The sequence below is a fragment of the Tauraco erythrolophus genome, chromosome 3 (assembly GCF_009769465.1).
Source record: "Tauraco erythrolophus isolate bTauEry1 chromosome 3, bTauEry1.pri, whole genome shotgun sequence".
Lineage (NCBI taxonomy): Eukaryota > Metazoa > Chordata > Aves > Musophagiformes > Musophagidae > Tauraco > Tauraco erythrolophus.
In genome coordinates this window covers 42016549-42038350 of record NC_141467.1, presented here as the reverse complement: position 1 = coordinate 42038350, position 21802 = coordinate 42016549, and the positions used below count along the sequence as shown (strand labels likewise).

At 36.9% G+C, this 21802-nt stretch overlaps 1 protein-coding gene across 1 annotated transcript in view; it reads left to right on the top strand.

Annotated features, from left to right (window-relative positions):
• DOK6 (docking protein 6) overlaps positions 1-19444 on the top strand; it is a 268991-nt gene extending 249547 nt beyond the window's left edge. Inside the window, exon 8 of the mRNA XM_086609178.1 lies at positions 19305-19444. Coding sequence (XP_086465304.1) covers positions 19305-19444 — 140 coding nt within the window. The remainder of the gene's footprint in view (positions 1-19304) is intronic.
• The last annotated feature ends 2358 nt before the right edge of the window (positions 19445-21802 follow it).

Genomic DNA, 21802 nt, shown 5'->3' with positions numbered 1-21802 from the left:
GTTTAAACCAGAACAGGGATTTTGGCTAGTTATTTCTCAGCAAAACTCAGCCAAAAAGTACAACAGAGTGTGAAATATAATGTGCTATTGTTTTATCAGGAAATTAAATCTTTTCGGGGAAAAAGTTTCCACTTTTCAAGTGGGACGAGGTTGTTCTCATGCAGATGTTTTGTATTCAAAGGATACACTTTTCTGGTGCATGAAAAAAATCTGCATTGTAATGCAGTTAATTAATATTCACAGTGTTCAGCAGGTGTGCTAACTGCTCACATGACAGTGGGATGTTTTGTTAAGTGCTGTGACATGACAGCAGCTGTGATGAATGGAACTAGGATATTAAAATCTTTTAAGCAGCAATGCTATTCCAGATGATAAAACACCAGTTTAAAAAAATGGATTTATTTAGAGTTTCTAAGACAGATAAACAGCCAAAGGAGTCCAGCAAGACACATTACAGGTGATAAAATAGTTAATGGTGTGTCACAGCGTACTATACTTCCGTATATTTCTCTTCATTTCCCTCAATAATATTTAGTATATGCTCTATATAGCATCCTTTTTTATCAAGTCCCCTTTTGAATGTATTGGCATTTGAGGAACACATAATAGAGAAAGAGGATTTTTTGCCTGAGACATGATCTGGGTATATGAAATAAATCCAACATAAAAATAAATCCTATGACAAAAAATAGTGAAATAGCAGCAATTAAAAATATTCAAAATCTACTAGAATATTTATAAAATTCTTGATATTAAATTATACATTTTGTGCAGATCACTCCGTAATGCTTAGTGGAAAATGCTTATGCGTGCTATTGGTGATGAAGTTAAAAAAAAAAATTTAGGGAAATATGGAAATAGGGAATGTATGAATCCTTTGGAAAATTCAGTTATATCTGATTATCTCACCAGAAATAGTTTTCTGCCATCTATTCCTTGACAGTATTTGAATGATTTGGGAATATTTGGAGAAGAATGAAAAATAATATTTTTAGTTTAATATTAAAATTATTATTTCTCCAAATTTTAGAAAGTCTAATATGTCTCTCTTTTGTCATTTATCATTTACAAAATTTTCAATTCTTATTCAATTAAGGTGAACAAATGACAAATGATATAATGCTGGTTGGCTCGCATTTATCAGAGAAAAAATATATATTTGAATTGTGTTGAAGACTAAGAATTTAAAAGCTTTCTCAAAAATAAGCAAAGAAATACATATGCATGCCAAAAGGGGTAAAGTTACTCCATTTCATGGAACTACTGAATATATAAATATTTTGTCATCTAAAATGAACAATTCAAATGCCAATTCAAATTATTTGTAAAACAATTTGCAAAAGGAAATAATTTATTGGGGTTTTGGTTGGTTGGTTGTTTTTTTTTAAAACACCACTTTCCTAACTTAATATTAAGTGTTGTATATAGTGGGAGAAATAAGTTAAATAGCAGTGTTTAGAGAGACACAGGGAACAGATTTCAAATAAATACTTTACATGAGCCAGCAGTATTTGAAAAAATCATCACCAAGTCCCCCTATTTTTTGCATATGCACATCTACTGCCATTTAACTCAGAGACAGGTCCTACTGCAATAGCTCTGCTTTCTAGTCATTTTTAATGAGACAGGAGCTGGATGCAGTAGATGATACTAATGGGAGGAAAATAAGAAAAGGCTCTGTTTGAAGAGGTGCGCTCTGTCTCCCTAAAAAGGACCGTACTCCATCTCTGTGCCTTACCTTTGAGCATCAAAGAGAAAAGCAGGTAGCAGAGTGATCGCTGTTACTACAGAATATCAAAAAGAGCATTTTAGCCTCTGTATGATGTTCTAGGCAGAAAGATTAGAAACCTGGAAACTTCCCAACCCTACTCCTAGTACATTATGGGTGAGTTGAGGAAGGATCAGATCCTCTTAGTGGTTTGATATTTCTCATAATTTGAAATTATTCTCACTTGGTTTCATAGCTTCTAGTTGGTAAGTTAAATATATATATATATATATATTAGGTTCTTGTTAGGCAAAAAATGGGACATTAAAAGAACTGAAAAGGATGGATTTTGTGCAAAATCACAGAAGTAACTAAAGCAGATGTAATGTCTCTGATCAAAGGCTAATACTTAATGAACTAAAAAACACATCCTATTTTGATGAAGGGAAGAAATGCTTTCTTTCAGGTAGTGTCTTTATTCTTAAACTTAGTGAAGAATGCTATTTGCATCCTTTATTTACTTTAAAGTTAAAATATTAAGACAATACATCCTTTGCCTCCACAGCAGTTCTTGCAAAGGTGCTGTCATCCAAGCACCTACATCACATTTTTTTTCTTTGCATGACTCAAGTGCGCAAAAAGGAAAAAGCATGTGCTGTACAGCTTTTTGCCTTGCCTTGCCTTAAATTAGATTCCTTTGATTTTAAGGGAAAGGAAATTCAAGATATTCTGACACATCTCTGCTGCTTTTGCAAGGCAATTAATTTTTAAAATGAAGAAGAATAGCTAGCTGGTAGAAACAGTAACATTACATTTTTCAGTGTTCTCCTTGCTGCTACAACTTCCTTATTTTTGCTCTTAAGTAACAGTTTAGTAGTAATAGAGTGGTTTTGCAATGCATCATGGCAGTCCAGTTGCCTGAATCGTTGCTTCTTAGCCATTGTAGCAAAGACTTAAAAATTGGATCTCCCCTTGCTCATTGCCTCTACTGAAATCCCTAGATATCATCTAAAAACCACATTTGTAGGAGCAAAACATATGGTCTCAAAGCCTTCAGCAGCAGGTCTGATTGTCTTCTAAAATTCAGATAGCTCCCCAGTTGTCTTTTAAATTCATTTTCTGATTATCCTCTAACGCAAATGGACAGACAGATTCCACCTCCCAGAAAAGTTCCGTTTTAGCCTGCGATTGTTCTCATGGAACTCTCTTAAAGGCTGAAATGTTTGTTTAGTTTTGTTTTGACTTTCAAAGTGAATTTATGAAGCCAGAGATTGTTAAGCTGAGTATTCACTGGCTGATATTTTGAGCTAGTACATCAGTTTCTGAGCTATTTTAGAGGCTTCTATACTCATTCCTTTATTTCACTAAATATTCATCATAAAGAAAGAAAAGTGGAAGTAACTATCTGTTACCTGGATCCCATTCTCACACATCTGAAGAAAAATATAAAATCTTAAAAGAATGCAAAGATCTGATCTTGTGCAAGACAAAGGTCTCCAAGAAAGATATAATACTCCTTCCTCTGTGCCTTAGTAGTGCTCGTCTGCAGCTGCAAGTCTATATAAAGAAAATCATTTTAACTGCAAGTTCTAGCTATAGGATGTAAATATGGTGATTTTATGATGCAGAATCAATGTCCTGAGTAATCAGGATGGTGCAGTTATCACTGGTGTGAGCTACAACATAAAAGATTTTAGTTCTTGTTCGCCTTTCAATATAAATTATTTCTGTTTTGTTAATAGCATACCTCTTCTATGAGAGTTAACTCACATCTCAGCTTGAGGACTCAGCTAAGAACTCCTCAGCACTACTTTATTCCTTTTAACAAGCAATGAGTAAAAGTCCTCACAATTAGTATTTTTTAATTATTATTTCTCCAGGGAGGAGGAGGCTATAAAGAGATAAATTGAAAATAACTGGAAAAAGCCATTTGCTTTCTTCTTTATTTGTGAAATTGCTTTGTTAGGTATTTTTAGTTATTTTTTCCTCTTAAAATTATCCTCAGTATACTCCTAAAGTAGAGGATATATATGTTTAATTTTAGTTTTACTTAGCTTTACGGTTGCAACCAGAAGCCAGTACCTTATACAGCACAGTTTTGCAAGCTGCCGTTTTGCCTTAATGTACAAATATGTCATCATGTTTCATCAGATACAGTATCTTCAGAGTCATTTCTGCTAAAGTCATACTTTAACTTCCTTTTAAATCATAGCTGATTTCCAGCTCTCTAAATTCCCATTTTTGTCCTGCTGGAAGGCTACTTGTATTCTATTATTTATTTCCCACCTTTTAGAGATATACCAATAAACCTGAAAACTTATGTGCAAGTTAATAATTTTGCAGTGTTCATGAAGTAGTACCATAACTCACAAATGCCATCTCATATTGTATTCTTCTACATTATACGCTGCTCTGGTATAATAGGCACTGAGAGCAGAAATAGCAGAAAAAACAGCAAGCCATGGTGGCTGAAGGCAAGGCTGATTTTCGTCTCTTTTGTGTCCTAGTGTATTCTGAGCAGCAATACACAAAAGGCTGCTCTGAATTTCACCTGCTGCTGTGTGGCTGCCAACAGCTGAAAATGACTGGAGCGCTGGGTGGGCTAGCCATACACAAGAAGTTCCCCAAATTTCGTTTAGAAATTATGAAGCGCATCCGTTATGTTACTTTTCTTTCCTTCCTACTGCTGACGGCTCCATGCCATCTGTCTTACTCTTAGCTAAACTGCTACCCAACACCAATAACTTTAACATTCAACCATCCTGTGAACTTCATCTTTTTCACCTCATCATCTGTTATCTGTGTACTACGACTATAGACACTCATAATGAATTAAACTTTTGCATTACAGCTCTTTTGCGATCAAAGTCAATAACAAAATCGCCATCAGGGAAATGTCTTGCTTTACTGTAAGATGCTCTTTTCTCCAAATATCCATATGAGTTATAATCACTTTGTACATGTCATGTTCTGAATATCATTGCTGGTTACTGCTATGTGCCATGGGCACTTTTTTTTTCATTTCCTAGCTTGCTTTAGTAACACTTAACTAAAGCGAGAGAGGGCAGAATGAACATCACTTAAGAGATAATAGTTCTCTACCCCTTCCTGCTTTCAGCAGATCACTCAATTGATTTGCCAGAATGCACCGGGGTTTGTCAGGACTCTTTTCCCAGCAGCTGGGATTAAGAAAAGCTGTTGAAGGGACTGCTGCTGCGCTGCTTTTACAGCTTCTGTGATTTGAGTGGCCACAAAAGGAATATCAGCAAAAAAAACAGCCTCAATGAGCTGAGAAACAGAAAAGGCGAGACATGGGACAAGATATTTACAGGTTTAATAACAAATTTTCAGAGACAAGACATGTGGGTGGTAATTCCAGCATCTCTTATTATTATCATTGGTTTCGATATTCTATTTATTTATTTACTTATTTGGGTAGGGAAAGGAGATCAGTGCTTTGGCTTAAGCTGTTTCTTGTGTCATCCAAGAGAGTAAAGAAAAGGGACTTCTCCCATCTGCAGGCACAAGTGGATCAAGTAGTTTGACACACCTTTTCAAGATTTACCTCTGCTCATTTCCTCTAGCTTTACACGTAAAGTCCAATGCAAATGACACAGCTTGTTCACGCTGAATCGCAGTGAATTCCCTTTCAGGGGAAAAAAAGCAAATGAACATCACTTGCATCCCTCAGTGAATTACAGCCATTGTTTTTCATTTCCTAGTGGGTAATTGAAAGCTTTTGCAGCTAGGAGAAATTATTTATAGAGTCATGAAAAATGGATTAACTTTCTTGAGTGCTTCATTGATGTTTTAGGCATCTACTTTATTCCAATTACTTAAATAATCTAAAATCAATGAATCTCTTTGTTTTAGAGAACAAATTATAGAGGAAAATAATTTGTTTAGCCTCTGTGAGTTACCTTATTTCCACATATTTTATATATGTAATATCTGCAAGGAACAAAAGAACTCAAAGTGCTATTAAGCTCAATATAGACAGAAACCTTTCCTTTGTTGCCAGCGCCTTCAATGGCGTCACAGAAGCCAAGCTTTGGGAAGGAATCTAGGAACTTTCCTGCTGGATTAGATCTACACCCACCTAATAAACTGTTCAACTGCTTGCAATGGCTCCTACCAAATGCCTCAGAAGAAGGCATGGAAGTGTGCAGGAGATCTGATATATCTGTCCCCAGAATCTGTCTCCAAAATTACATTTATACAATTTCCTAATAGTTACAGATTTTTTGAAACTCAAAATGTACGTTAATGATCTATCATTACATCCGTTTCTGTATTTTTTGTGTACAGTGTGTATGTTTTTCATCTGAAAATTGTAGAATTTCATTTCCAATTCAGATCAATGCACATCGTTTTTTCTCAAGAGAAGACTAAATTTGAGTGGAGTGTTTAACGGTCATATGTAAATTAACTTTTAAAACCAGATATAATCTTTATTCATAGAAAAAAAAAATGGACACTGAACAGAGCATTAAGATGGGAAGATCTTCAGTTAAATACCAGTAACTGGAAACGGTCACTGTTACCATGCTAGCAATTAGCATCAAGTCTGTTAGGCTAGCTCTGGATGGGATCGACTAAGATACTTATTCCAAGCTTGCTCAAGTTACATCATTTTTGCCAAATGGATCTCAAGTTCTCTTATTAAAGACGAATTTTTATACTATGATAACCTGTCTTTGTGTTTGAGCCCTGAGATGTTTTAGATAGGCAAGTTTTTTTACTTCTGTTTTGGTGAATTATGCCTGGGCTATCATGAATAAACTGCTAAATGAGAGAGATATGAACTAAATCCTGTGAAAATAAAAGAACTAAATTTTTATTCTTCAGAAAATATTCAAAAGCTCTTCTCGAGGCAGGTGGAATAATGGTTGAGAAATATCCAAACTTGAATAAAATTTTTAGAAATATAAAACATACTAGTTTCATTTAGTCAATCTTTCCAATCTCAGCTTAAGTTTACTCTCTGAAGTATAAAATAAACTCAAAATTAAAAATTACAATAGCATATTGGTAGCTTGCAAAATTCCTTACTAGAAGAACATTAATTACTTTTGCTTGTAGAACTTTACAACTTCATTTTACAAACAGACACTAAACACATAATGATACAATCATTTAAACGGGAAGATTCTCTCTTGTGTGTATAAGGTTATTTAGTTTACTGCTCCTTTTCAAAACTCTCTACTGGTTTTCTACTTCCAGAAGTGTATAAGATGAGTTTTACTGCAAAGATGATAGTAGGAAGAGGGAGAGTTTTTAAACACACTTTTTCTATAATTCCAGCATGAGAGGAAAGCATATCTCTGTGATACATTTCTAACTTTACAATTAGCTATCATCATACTTGCGTTGGGTTAGCACCAGTGATGCATTTAGTCTAAGAAATATCTTTAGTTTACAAATATGTTTTATGATTGCATATCATGAAGTAGATGATTGTCTTTGTTATTTTAGTGGGAAAGTATTAAAGCATTCCTAAATTTGTGTTACAGTTTTTCAATAATTCAGTCTATCCTTTTAAGTTATTCTAACCAGGTATAGTGAAAAGCAAAGTTCTTTTTGAAAGAAAGTCAGAGGGCCACAAAGATGATCCAGGGGCTGGAGCACCTCTGCTATGAGGACAGGTTGCAGGAGATGGGATTGTTCAGCCTTGAAAAGAGAAGACTTCGGGGGGACCTAATAGCTGCCTTCCAATACCTGAAGGGAACCTACAGGAAGGCTGGGGAGGGACTTTTTACAAGAGTGTCCTATCAGTGGAAATGATAGGGGAAATGGGTTTAAGGTGAAGGAGAACAGATTTAGATTAGATCTTAGGAAGAAATTCTTCAGTATGAGAGTGGTAAGACTTTGGAATGAATTGCCCAGAGAAGTTGTGGATGCCCCCTCCCTGGAGGTGTTCAAGGCCAGGTTGGATGGAGCCTTGAGTAGCCTGGTCTAGTTGAGAGGCGTCCCTGCCCGTGACAGGGAGGTTGGATTAGATGATCTCGGAGGTCCCTTCCAGCCTATGCCATTCTATGATTCTATGATTCTATGAACCTCACATTTTAGATAAATGCCTGAAGTGTTGAGTCTTGTTAATTAAGACAAGTCTACAATTTCAAATTGTTTAAAAAAAATAAATAAATTGTCTTTTCTTCTTTACAACTGCTGGAAAGGTGTGTCTTCCTGTCTTCAAGTGTTTGAGGAAGCTTCTTAATCATTGCCAGAAAGCTAATTAATCAGCTCATGCAATATTTTCACTTTTATATGGCATCTACTATTATTATCCAGTTGTAGCTTGAAATAATGTCAAGGCCCTCTAAAGAATATTTCCAAGGACTATTTCATAGAAAGCTTAAATCTGAATAATAAATGGTTTAATAAATGCTTTCAATGCATAGGTAAAAATAGAACAGCTTTTAAAAGGTAGAAGTTCTAAAAACTGTGTTTCATCTCTGCATATATTAATGTGTCATCTATTATCTTTTCTGAATTTTGTTCATTAGTGGCAGAAAAAAAAAATCATCTTAAAGCTATACTTGGTTTAAATAACTCATTTTATTAAACTGGGAACTACAGTTTTATCTCCCACAAACCACCTTCCTCCTTCCCTTCCCAGCAAAATACACATAAGCAAGACTAATTCCCCATGTTACACCATAAATACAATGTTCCTTGAATTAAAGACATTCTACCAGAGTCCAGGAATTTTTCCTGTCTTTGGAGGACATTGCCTACAGTTTGAACAGCATTTTGTCTTTAAATACATATAGGGAAATACAGTAATGAGATGATTGAGTTCTGTAACAGGGGCATATACCTGAAGGGAACCCTTCAACAGTATATGATCAAAACGTGATTACTTTTGCTGCTTTTGTGCAGTGAGGAGCACTAGCAGAGCTCAAGTGGGACTGAGACTGCAGTGCAACAATTTGCTAAGGTAGTCCAAGACACAGCTGATACTAAAATGTGTGGTCCAATTACACCTCATAACCATTTTCAACAGCCAGGCATTCCTGCCTTTTCATTGAGCAGCCCAGAAGTGGAGCACATCCGACTCTGCAGTGAAAGCCAAACATGTAAAACATGTTTTGGATTTTGGTTTGCTTTTTTTCTTTGTTTGTTTTCTTTTGATAAGGATTAGTTTTGTTACCATTGTTCCATTGTTGTCCCTATTTCTCTGGTTTTTCAGGTGTGCAAAAATACTGGCTGGGAGTGCCAAAGGAAAGACTCAGCTGTATCACCATGCTCACCCTGAATGTCTTAGACTTATATGTGTTTAGTTCTTACATTATACTCACATGATACAATTGTCTTTTTAAATTAATATTTGTGGAATAGGTGTCCATTTGGGGTCGTATAAATCCTTTGTCCCTATCTTCTATGTCGAGCATTGTAAACTATACTATCTGCCTTTTTTTTTTCTTTTTGTTTTTGTTTTAGTTTTTTTTTTCCCATAAAAGCTGTATTTTACTTACATAAAAATGTGGTGAAAAACATATTCCCTCCATCCTGTCAGACAAAATTTGCTCTCTGGCTTCAGATCTCATGTGCTGTGTTTCATTTTATGGCAATTTTTTTATAGGCTAGTTATAAATCTTTGTGAATGGAGCATTTATAATAAAAATACTACCAGGCCAGGAAATATTGGCCACACTAAAGAGCAGCAGAATTATAACAGCAGCAAGATTGAACAGTACTGATCAATCAGCCTCCAGTAGCATTCTATTTTCAAAGGCGTTATGCTATCTCCACTCACTTTTTGTCAATGTAATTTTTTCCTTCATTTTGCTTTAGATACTCTAATGTGAAATTAGAAATCCACTATTTCACTTCACCTCTCTAGTATCAGTAGAAAGGCATGCCTGTGTAGTGTTTTGCAGAATAACGTATCCAAGGGGAAATGTCAACATGATTTGAAATGCAAGAAATATTTAACAGTGAGATATTCCATATCAGCAAAGTGATGCACAATGTATAAATTTGCATTTTTGCATTGCATGTTTTATTAAGATGCTTCATGCTCAATCAGTAACAGATCTAGTGGCTGGGGTTTTTTTAACAAGGTCTTGACTCAGAATTTAGCTTGGCTGTAATAAAAATGCAAAAAATATATTTTAAGGAAGGAGAAAGTGAACGATTAACTAAAAAATTGGTAAATCAAGATTATAACACTGCATACCTACCTATTTTAAATTAGTCTGGTAGAAGTAATATTCAAGAATGTAAAAGGAAGTTATACTGGAAATTTATTTATGCACAGAGATCAACAATCGGTTGACTCTCATATTGACTTGCAGCTCTACACAGGAATCAAAAGCGAAAGAAGACGGCAAAATGTGTAGCTTTACCAATTTAAATACAGCAGAAAATCATTATTTGAGAGAAAGTAACCGAATCCACACAATTTTATCGATCTTTCACAACTGTTTCTTTATTCACTAGCTTTGCATTCTTCCCACTTTTCAGTTATTCCCAGAGCAATTTCTCTGTTTCCTTTTGTTGCTTTATTATGCTCCCATGCTAAAAAGTACTGTAAAGACTAAAATAATCTTCTTACTGAAGTTTTCTTTAGCTGTTTTCTTTTCCCTTCACTTTAGCCTTTCCTATATGTACCTAGGATCAGAGCATTCTTGTCCTCATTATTCTCATAATAGACCTCACTTATACAACTTACATGGAAATCATTTATATTAATTTCTAGTTGACTGAATCTGCAGTTGAAAGGGTAAATTAGGCCCAGGATGCCAGCCACCTTGTACAAAGTACTCGGCATTTTCAGGTAGCTTTGTTAGGGCACTCATTATGTTTAGAGTCTTGAGAAACTTGATCATTTTGACACATTTCAGTATTAAGCTGCACATATTTCATCTCAAAAGCTTTTCTTCAGGTTCGTGATACCTGTATCTTTCATTATAAAACAAAATCCTTGACTATAATCACTTCTCTAACACACAAATTACATCACCTGTTCGATGATTGAGAAAAAACTACAACTAATATAGTATACCAGTCAGGAAGAACAGCTGAGTTTTCTTTAACTGATTTAAAACAAGGTAGTGTTTGTTTTCTCTCACACGGCATAATGGCTGTAAATAAAGTATTGCATCATGCCACACAACAGTTTGGGTTGGAAGATGGCTCTGGAAGTGATTCATCCCAAATGTTTTGTCAATGCAGGGCTAGTGTAGATCAGGGTTTCCTGATAAATACTTTAAAATTGATAAACTAAAAATTGAAAGTATCACTGCAGAAAATTTCACTTCTGTAGAATCTGCGAAACCAATCTCAGAAACTTTTCTTTCTGAGAGCTTTCATCTGGAAAATTCTGTTTGTTTTGAAGTAAAGTTGGACCTTAGCCTAATTTTGTGTTAAGTGAGAAAATGATTATGCCTCCTTCAACTGTGTTGGCATAGTTAAGGAGCTGGACTCAGAACAGAGACAGAGAGGAGGCTGGTTTCATATTGCAACATTAGCACAAGTCTAAAAAGATGTAAAGATGAAATCAAATCATCTCTGTAAGGACCGCTGCAGTCTGTACGTGGAAGGCAATGTAAGAAATCTAGGTACAAGCTTACTGTCTCTATCTGCGTGTTGGCTCAAAAAATTGCTACTCGGGTCAGATACTTTCTTTTATTTAATCTCCCTGTAGTTCAGGCATGCAGGCATACAATTATGTAATTGTAAAAATAGTTAAAAATAAAAGAGCACAAGTTGTAGAGATGTAATATGTAAAACAGATTACTTTTCCCAAATATGTGTCATATTTTGGCTGCAGGAATGCAGGCAGAAAGGGGAAAGAGTATTGCGTAATGTGAGACGTGCAATCAATTTTCTTTTCCTTATCCTAGATGGAGATGTTAGGGAGTAGGTGTTTATATGTGTCTCCTCTCTTTATAAACACACAGATGCACAGAAAGCAGGTGCTATGAATAAAGAGATACATTGATAGAAAAAATCCCCAATGGAAAAAGATGATCAATCAAAAGTAGAAGGGAAGGAAAAACTATTCGTCTTTGAGAAAGATGTAGTTGATGTTCCAATATTTCTACCACAGGAGCTGTATCAGCTTCTGATAGCCTAAGTAGGTAACATACCATTTAAATATAATAGGAGAGCAAGTGTTTAAAAACCACTATCTGGAAACACAAAGCCACAATTAAACCTACCTGAGCTTTAGCCAATACATTAGTTTTAGTTATGTGATTCAAGATACTGCTTTTAAATACTTGCTATTTTTGGTACAGGTACAGAGGAAATAACACTGATTTTTTTTTTTCTGTACATAAGGTTAACAAGTAAATCACATTATTCATAGGTATTCATATCATTATTGCAAAACCCTAAGGACATACATTTCCTTTATTTCAAAATATTGACATGTGAATGTATTCTTCAGAAAATTCCAGCATTCTTGTGCCAAAATTGGAATGTTAAAAATTTTTTCCTTAAGACTCAAAAATTGATATATTGTAAATTTACTAGTTTTAAACTGCCAATCTTGCAATCTTTTCTGCATGTAAAATTTCTTCTTTTCTAGAGGAGGACTTTATGACAATGCCAAAGACGTTCAAGATAAATAATAATCTTACAATTCTAGAAAGAGATAGGATTCTGTGGCAAATATATTCTGCTCAGATACTTTAATCTAGATGCTGGCCAAAAAAAAAAAAATTATTAATTTCTTTTCAAATTCTAAAGAAAACTAAAATGCTTTTTAATTGAGAATAAAAAGGATATATTTTAAAATGTTAGGAGAGGTTTTGTGCATTCATTTCGTTAGTGTATTTCTTATATATTTTTATCATCATTTAATTTTTTTTATTCACATTTATTTATAATAAATAAACAAAACCTTTCTCTTAAAAATCTGTTTCAAAAATTATGTTTCCTGATATTCATTTCCCCTTCAGAAAGATAAATATTTAATGAAATGAAATCCAAAATACAATAGTTGGAGCCCAGCTGTGCTTCCTGGAGTTTTAATTCCAACTGTAGTTAAATTCAAGGGAAAATTTGTATTTCTTTATTTGGAACTGAAACAGGCCCGCAGATTCGCTTTCAATAAGGATATGGAAATCAATATGCTATAATGTAGTTTATGCTATTTTTCAGTTTCCCTCCGCTCCTTTTCATTGCATCTTTTTGTGAGTGACAGCATAATAATCGCTGTACCAATTAATGCCCTTCCAATCCAACTGCATCGTTACTGCAAAATAAATGTTTTGCTTTGTAGCAGTTTGTCCTGCTATGAAACTTTGCTTCAGTTATTCCAATCATCTAACAGCAGAAAAGGAAAAGCTGCTCTGTCATCAACAGCTCAATAGAAGACTCTATATTCAATACAGAGTTGGCGGAATTTTAACCAGTATCAATTTATAAATAGGATAACAGCATCATTTATTTTATGCCTTAAAGGGAAGTATCCTTTTTGATGCAATAATAGCCACTTAACTGATTTGAGATTGTAGTAGGGGTTTTTTTGAGGAACACTTTCTTTATCCAGAATGAAATGTGGAATCGCTTTCTTTGCAACAAAAGCTCTTAGAGGATAAAAGCTTCCATGTGAAATAAGCAGTCATAATAATTTCATTTCTTGCAGTAAGTGTTTCATTTTCCCTTGTGGGCTTTCAGTGCATAGCTACAATGCTTTTCCTGTTTTGTCCTGTGCCTGAACAAAAATGCTGCAAAGAAAGAATATTAGAGGTCGAAGCATCTTGAGACAGACTTCTCCATCAAAACCATACCCCATACCCTCAGTACAGTCTGTGGGCCTCCTCTGGTGTAAATAGGAGCTTTCACTGCTGTTGGAAAAGTCCTTAAAGAAATAAATCTACATTAAAAGCTGGTACTAGTTTTGTGAAATTTTCTGGTTGAAGGGCTGTATTTATTGTCCGGTGAGAATTGTGTGAGGAAACAACATACAACTAACTCCTTCTTCTAACATTTCATTCCTGAAACATCTGTTAGCTAATTGGGATTTTTCCACCTCCTTGCACCCTCCTTTGTGGAGAAAGCCTCATCGTCTCTGTTTCACTGGTTTCCAGACTGTTCTGTTTATTGTGAACAACAGAATTTTCGAATGAATACTTCTAAAAAGAAAAGATTGCTTTACAATTCAACAAGTGATTCACTTTATGTGGTCTTACCTTGCACTGATTGATTCACAGAAATTTCTTTTGAACAACTGTGTTTTTCTATAACATTTATAGAAACATCTATAGCAATCACAGAGCTCTTGTCCTCATGAAGTCTCAGAGCACTCCCAAGTACACATCTACAAAACATAATACTAATAAAGATATCCAGTTGACTTTAATTTAATGACTTCAATTTTGTGCTCATAATATTGGGAATGGAAATGCCAAATTTTATTTTCAAAAATAAAGTTTATTATTATTACCTGGAAAAGTAAAACTGCATTAGAAGAAAACCATTTTGTTCGCAAAGTCATCTGTAGAGGTTAAGAAATCCCAGATGAAAGCTTGCTGTGCAGCTGCAAAACTCTGCTTCTTTATTTTACCTAATGACTATCTATTATGAGGTACATAAAAGACCTGCAACAGAAGCTGAAACACCAGAGTCTCTGGTTCTATTAATTTTTCATCACCGTACTGCAAAAATGTACATTTATATTAGGTCTTGTATTAGAAAAGCTTAGGCACAGGGTTTCAAAGAAAGTGAAGTAGCATCAGAGCATCAAAGAAGTGAGTGGTCTGGTGGTGATAGCATTCACCTGCACCTGGTTGTATATTGCTCACAGGTCATCATTCCCAAAAAAAACCTTATGTGGCATCAAAGCCAGTCTGAGAAAAAAAAATGCCAGCTCTTACCCTTGGCTGCTTGTTCCTGCTCCTTGGCTGTGCCAGTGCAACGATCTGTGGGGCTCTTGGAAACCAGATGACCACAGTGCTTCAGTCTGCAGAGCAGCCTTTCAGTTGCAACGGCACATCTGAGTGACAGTGGACAAGCAGTGTGGGCAGAGAGGAGAAAGGGAACATTTTCAGCTGATTTTTCTATTACACACAGTGTAATGTTGAACCTTACCCACAGGCAGAGAGAAATTTTAACACAGGACTTGTACATCATAGATGAGCGCTCTAACCAAAGAGTACGAGATGAGAGAATCCCTTGAATTCTTGTGCTGGAAAAGAAAAGCATGACCCTTCTTTCATTTTGAAAAGCAAAAGGTTTGGCACCTGCCTTCTGGTTAAGAATTTGAATTCTGAATCTGAAACAAAGAGAAGCATCTCTCAAGAAGCAGCAGTAAGGGAGCTTTTAAAGCTTATCCCTGGCTCTCTTCTCTTCTTTTTTTTCTTTTTTTTTTCCTTTTCATTTAGCTGAGGACTGCAAGTTTTCTCTTAGAAGTTGTGATCGATCTGCTTATATGTACATCAATCACTGCTGTTACTAGGGAACCATTGGGCTTTTCCTCTAAAGAATTGTTATAAATAGGCACCATGTCATGAAATAAGAACCTTGCATATACTGCCTCTGCTTCCAACCTAATTAAGATCAGGAAAAATCTAATTTTGGTGTAATTTGCCAGGTTACATTAAATTATCTTGATGAATCATTCATACCTAATTGCTTTGGAATAGAGCTTCATTGCTTTCTATGATCCTGAGAGTAAATTCAAATAAAGGATAGACTAGGCTTCATAATACCTTTCCAAGGTCCTGTCCTAGAACAGAAAGGGAAAAAAAAAATAAAAAAAAAAAAAAACCACAAAAAATAATCATATGTAAGTGTCGTGGGTTAGGCCGCTACGGCAACCAAACTGCCGCCCCACAGTTGTTCACTTACCCTCCCCCAGCCCCAGGGATGAGAGAGAGAATTAAAGGATAAATGGGATACCCGTGGTTTGAGATAAGAACAATTTAATACAGATGATTTAATACACAGTGTAGATGCTCGCCACCCGCTCTTATCTGCAGCCCGTCTCGTCCCGAAGCTGCAATCCCGGACGAACGCGAGGCCCCGAAATAGAGAGGGGGAGAGAGAGAGAGAGAGAGTACTCTGAGAGTGGGAGTGCTGGGAGAGAGAGGGGAAAAAAAAGGCAATAGAGCAAAAGCGCAGCAAGCGCAAAAGAGCACAAGCAGCGAAAGAGCCAAAGCGCAAAAAGCCCTTCTTTCCAGCTGACCCTCACTTTTATACTGGGCATGACGCTGCATGATATGGAATACTAATTGGCCAGTTTGCCCCTCAATCTTAAGTCCAAGTACAAATCATAAGGAGAGTCGTGGAGCCCTTGTCCCGGCTATGCTCCCCCTTATCCTGTTTCGCTCCTGCACACTGGCAAGAACACGGCAAGCTGAAAAGTCCTTGAGCCCTCAGTGCCAACTACAAACATCAACTTGCTATCAACATTCTTCTCAGAGCAAGCCTCTGAGTAAAACCAAAACACGAAGCTCTTCTAGCTGCTAAAAAGAAGAGCTGACTCTGTCCCAGCTAAAACCAGGACAGTAAGCCACAAGAAAAATCTCCCCCAATTCTGCTGGTGTCTTCAGGTCACAAAGTGTGTGTTAATCAAATTCCTCTTATGCTGACTTCAGAAGAACTGTAGAGAAGAGTTAGTTTTGTATTCTTGAAAACAGCTGTGATACTAAAAGAGAGGCAAAATCCACAAACAGCATTCTACTTCTTTTCTCTTAACGTTTTAAGACCCAAACATGACACTATTGAAGCAGGACGCTTAGAAAGCTGTGGAAATTAAATTCTTTACTATGAGAACTTTTCCTGCATATGCAATTTCAAAATCCTTACTGCTGACATAAAGTGTAACTGTGGAGATGCTGCAGTACCTAAGTCTCCATAAGGCTGATCAGCTGTATGAGTATTAAAATAATATTTATTAGGAAAGCAAATAAAAGAGTTGCTTATCATTTAGAATTTCCAGTTTGGGATGTACTATTTTGAAAAAAGAAAAAAAAAAGATGAAAAAAACTTAAGTTTTGGAAATTTACTAATTACAAGTCTTAAGCCAACTTGGAAACATTGGACTATTTCATTATTTTAGCACTATTATTTTTTGATTAATTTTATTTAAATATATTCATATAGTTAATTTTTTTAAAATGTAAGTTGTAAGTAAAGATATTGCATAGAGCCATTCTTTTCTAAGCTCACAAATTCTCTACTACCCATAGCTTTCTCTTTATGTTTGAACCAATGTCCTCTATTCTTTTAGCTGTTATTTTCATAGATTGATGTCATACTGTTTCACTTGAGCCTCAGCCAAGTGTCTTAGATCTGTTGAGTGTGTCTTTTAATCTTTTGGATCTGAGACACTCTCTCTGACTACACATCCTAGCAGTGAAGGAAGAAGAATTCACTCATCCTCATTAACCCTTTTGGTTACAGAATGGCTAATATCAGACTTGTAAGATTTAACAGCTACAAATTTTCTTTTAAAGAACAGTGAGGGATGTGCCAGCAGCTGAGGCATACATCCAGGAAATGGAAGACCTGGATATAATTTCCTTTTTAACCTTAACAGGTTCTAAATTCATCTTCTGTATTCTAAGAGACTGCCTTAATACCTTGGCTAGAAATTGGTTTAGTAGAGGCACTCCTCACTGTATTAAAGCTGCACTATTCTACAGAAGTGAAAAAATTAATTATATGAGATACAGCACATGATACAAATAGGCCTGAGTTTAGGGAACTCTCTTGGTTGGCCAAGACAGTCCCTACCCATTGTCACAGGGACTATATGTATGGTTTATATTTTAGGGTTAAAATACATATAGAGAATGGAGCAAATGGTACATTGACATATTTTGTTAATCTTTATTGGTAAGAAAGGACAAATTTTGCACAGTAAATCACATGGCTGGATTAGCAGTTCCTTATGATCCTCAAAATATATATGATTCGGTCTTCTGGGTAAAAAGAAAGCAAGACCTTACATCCTTAGAAATAAAAATGTCAGATTTGAACACAAAATTAAAACCTACAATCATGCAGCTTTCTATGTTTAGGTTTGCATTAAATTGAAAACAAAACTAACAGCAATTGTGATGCAAATCCCAAATAAAAGTAAAAATGTATGAAGGCCTTACTTAATATCGTGATTGAAAGTTGGTCTAAGCAATAAAACATTTGAGACTTTCTCAAACAATGTATTATCAGTGCTTTTGTTTTGCAGCTCAGACCTTACAGCCACCATACGTTTTGATTCAGTTTGATGCAAAAGCTTCTGGAAGCAGAAAACATTTAAACCGGGCATCTCAGTCAGGTTTTGATAGCCAATGTCAATTTAACCCAGTGAAGGAATAGTAAAAATATGCATACAAAAGTCATCCTGCTTGGACCATTAACATGTCACTGGGAATTCAGTCTCTAGTTTTATTATCTCCAGTGTCATGGAGATGAATATTTTACATAATTTTTCATTTAGTTGGGGTTTTTTGCCTCTTGATCCCAGTATTGCTCTGATAGACCCATCTTCAGGGAGATCACAATTTTTTTCATGAAGCAGTCAGCATGTTATAGCCAAACTTTTCCAAATACAAGTTAGGATAAAGTTTTGCCAAATCCGATCAACATCATTTGTGGCCCTCAGCACTACTGGGGCAGTCTAGAAAGCTGCTAGCTGTTTTGAAACGTTTCAACATGAGCTGAGTTCTTCAGCGATTGAGTCTATACTCTGTTACAGCTATTCTTTAATAGCTCTGTTGTTGAAGGAAAAATAAGATTTTGCATTTCTACATCTAATATATGTATTAAAGACATTTCTTAAAGTATTGTCTAAAACCATTTTAAATCCAGGCTTCAAATTACAATTCCCAAAAATGGAGAAAATAACTTACATGAAGATACGCACTTTGGAACTTAACCCTTTGTTACTAATTAAATCCCAATTTCGGAAGGGAATTTTGAGAAAGACAAATGGTTGCATACAGAATCAGGCCATAGGAGTCATCTTCTAAGTCCGGTCATCGGCTTTTTAATGGCTTTTCACACATGATTTCCCATTTTGCTGGCTGAGACTGAACAAGACATGGTTATATGAGATTCACAAGCCTGTCTGAGAAAAGATCTTGCACATTGTCTTCCCAATCCATATTCTGCCATGTGACCATATCCCACCTCCAGTTCATTTTGAAAAGACAATGACACTATGTTGACCTGACAAACCGGCATCCTGTTTGAAAGGCAGTAAGTACATGAAGTGGCATTTGTGTGACAAATCCCTTTGAAACCTCTGGCATTACTGCCACCACTTAAGCAGGGCTTCAGATAAATAAGAAGTTCATTAGTTCTTCATCAGCTCTAACTAACAAATGTAACTGAGATTTATAGAGTAGGACATATATGGATATGCTATTCTGCAATTTAAAACAAATAAAAAAAGAATTCTGTCCCAAAATTATGACTATGTTGAGTGTGGGATCTTCTGCCTCCGCTGGGCACCTGTCGCCCGCTCCTGCCTGGAGCACGGGCAGAGCCCTCCTGTGCAGCCCCAGCGGGGCGGGGTGCAGCGCGTCTGCTTCCCAGGCACTCTGGCATGGCAGGAGAGAAGCCTCAAGTAAATTAAAATTTAACTAAATCCCAGTTACATCTTTTGTGCCCATGTTTCCTGCCCCCGCAGGTCGCAGCCTGGGCTCAGCGAAGGCGTCCCGGGCGCAGACGTTTCCCAGCTACCCCTCGGAGCAGAGCGAGGAGCACCAGCAGTCCCTCTCGCTGGCCGGCAGCTACGCCTTCGGCTACGGCTCGGCCCTGGTGCAATGACAGCCGGGGCGGCCGGCCCAGAGGGACACTTGAGCCTGGAGCCTGCTGGAGGGCCGGGAGCCAACGGCCCCCTCCGCACCCACCATTTGCCGTGAAAACCAATGCCTGCCAGCTCCAGCCGGGTCACCGCCAAGGCGGGAACCCGGAGAGGCGGCTTCCCTGAAGCAGAGGCTAAGTCTTTATTTATTTATTTAGCTGTTTGTTCCGTTGATACGTTCAGAAAGGAGGGGGGGGGCGGGGAGGGGCGGGGGGGGGGGAACGGGACGCGTTCGTGTTGTGAGAAAGTGGTGGAAACAAAAGAAGCTGTGTTGGTGTGAAGGTTTCTGCACGACCGGAGAAGGCCTCTTCTGGGGTTCCGTCGCGATGTCGGAGCGTTCCTGCCCGCCTCCACCGGCAGCCTGGCCCATCCTCACCCATAGCGTTTTTAGGTCCTCGCTACAGCCCGCTGATTCCCGCGGGAGCTGCTGAAACGTCGCCGGCTCCAGATGTAGTGCCAGCGCTGTGGGGGTCACCTTCGGATCCGAGCCGGTTCGCTCATTACCCTGGAGGGTGGTTGGGTGTTTTTCAAGCCAGACGCCAACAGATACCGGAGCAGCAGGCTAATACTGTTTGTTGGGAATAGAGTTCGATGCGTTGAGGTAAGATTTTTACCTAGTACGGCTCTAATCTTAAATTCCCGGGGCACAAATTCATCCCAGCTGCGAACGCCCGTATCAACACCACAGTCTTGTCCTCAGAACTGCTGCGAAGTCTTCTTATTTGCAAATTATTTAGGTAACCATGCCTGCAAGTAACTTTAAAGAGCGGGAAAACTGTTCTTCAGACAAGTAAAAGCAGGCCACCTCTCTGGTGGAGGACCGTCTGTGCCACAGCTGGGCCAGGTATGGTAGAGTTGAGCTCTGGTCTTGTCTTTCTGGTCAGCATTACTTTGATTTTCTCCGTTTCCTTCTCAGATTTCTGTTTCAGATGCACTTTGTATCTTGTATGATCATGTGTCAAACATTGGTTTACTTTGAAAAGGAGGATGAGTACATCTCAATGGAAATTTTCTGTCTTTGGAAGACGTTTTTTAAAAATGAACTGTAGTAGGTGTGTTTGTAGTCAGTAATGAGGGAATAAGTTGGAAGGCATACCTGTAGGTGGGAAACAAGTTTTATCTATTCTGAACATTTAGATTTTTGTAAGTGGTATCAAATATTTCTGTACTTCTCATGATGCCCTGAAATGTTTGAAATTGTGGGGAGAAAAATCTGCCTTCTTGCTATGATCTGAGCAGCCTTGCGTTCTGTTCCCAGTGTGAAATGATTGCCATGATTACCAGAGAGATTTGTCTCATTAGTTGTTTCTCAGGACAGGTTGAGGAAGCATATCAAGGACGAAACATATAGACTTTTTTCCAATGAAACAATCAGTTTTATGTACCATAATTTAACTGAAAAAGTGCTGTTGGGTTGTTTTATATATGCACATATATATATATATGTATTAAAAAGTATGGAAGAGACTTCTGCTTTTGATTAAACGTTTACTGATAACAGTATGTCCAGCTTTTCTCCAACTGTTTTCCAGGCTAAGAGACCTTGCGGACTTACAGCTTTCTACACCTCAGTGAACAGCTGCTGAATAAAAAACTTTGATCCACTTGAATGAAACACTTTTACCCCACCACAATCAGCTTTATTTATTTCCCTCTTTTTCCCTGTCTCATTCACTACCTCTTTCCCTTCTCACAGTGCTGCCATACTCAGGAATAGAACAGCTCCCTACAGAGAGTATTTTGATGAGCTAAAATGAAAACCTGCTCTCCCACACCGTCAGGGAGCTGTACCTATGGTGCTCTCTGAGCTGTACCCATCAAGGAAGCTTCATTCACGCTTTCATTTAAGAAAAAAAAATTGGCTGACATTTTGATTTGGGAGAATTTCTAGTTTGCAAACATTACATGCGAAATGCGATACAAAAGGATAGATACTCTGCTGGTGTAATTCCGTTATTCAACGCAGCTTTGCCAAATATATGCCTTTTGAGGAACTGGACAGTTATTTTTATTCCTATGCAACTGTGATTCTTTCACTTACCCTAAAATTATAAATTTTCTTTAAAATTCCTTAGGTTGAGTTTCCAATATGTTCTGCAGATTTCTATGCTGTGTCCATGTAATTTTGCTCTGTGATCTGAATACTAGTCATTTAATCCTTATATATTCTATGTAGTCTGAAAGTGGGGAAAAGGTGAAACAGGAGAGCATAAGAACTGCTTTATAGTTCCAGTGCCCATATACTTTAAGAACCTATCTAAATCCTAAAGCTAGTGCTTTAGCTGTGTTTAGATAAAAAGCATACGCTCTTTCCATTTCCT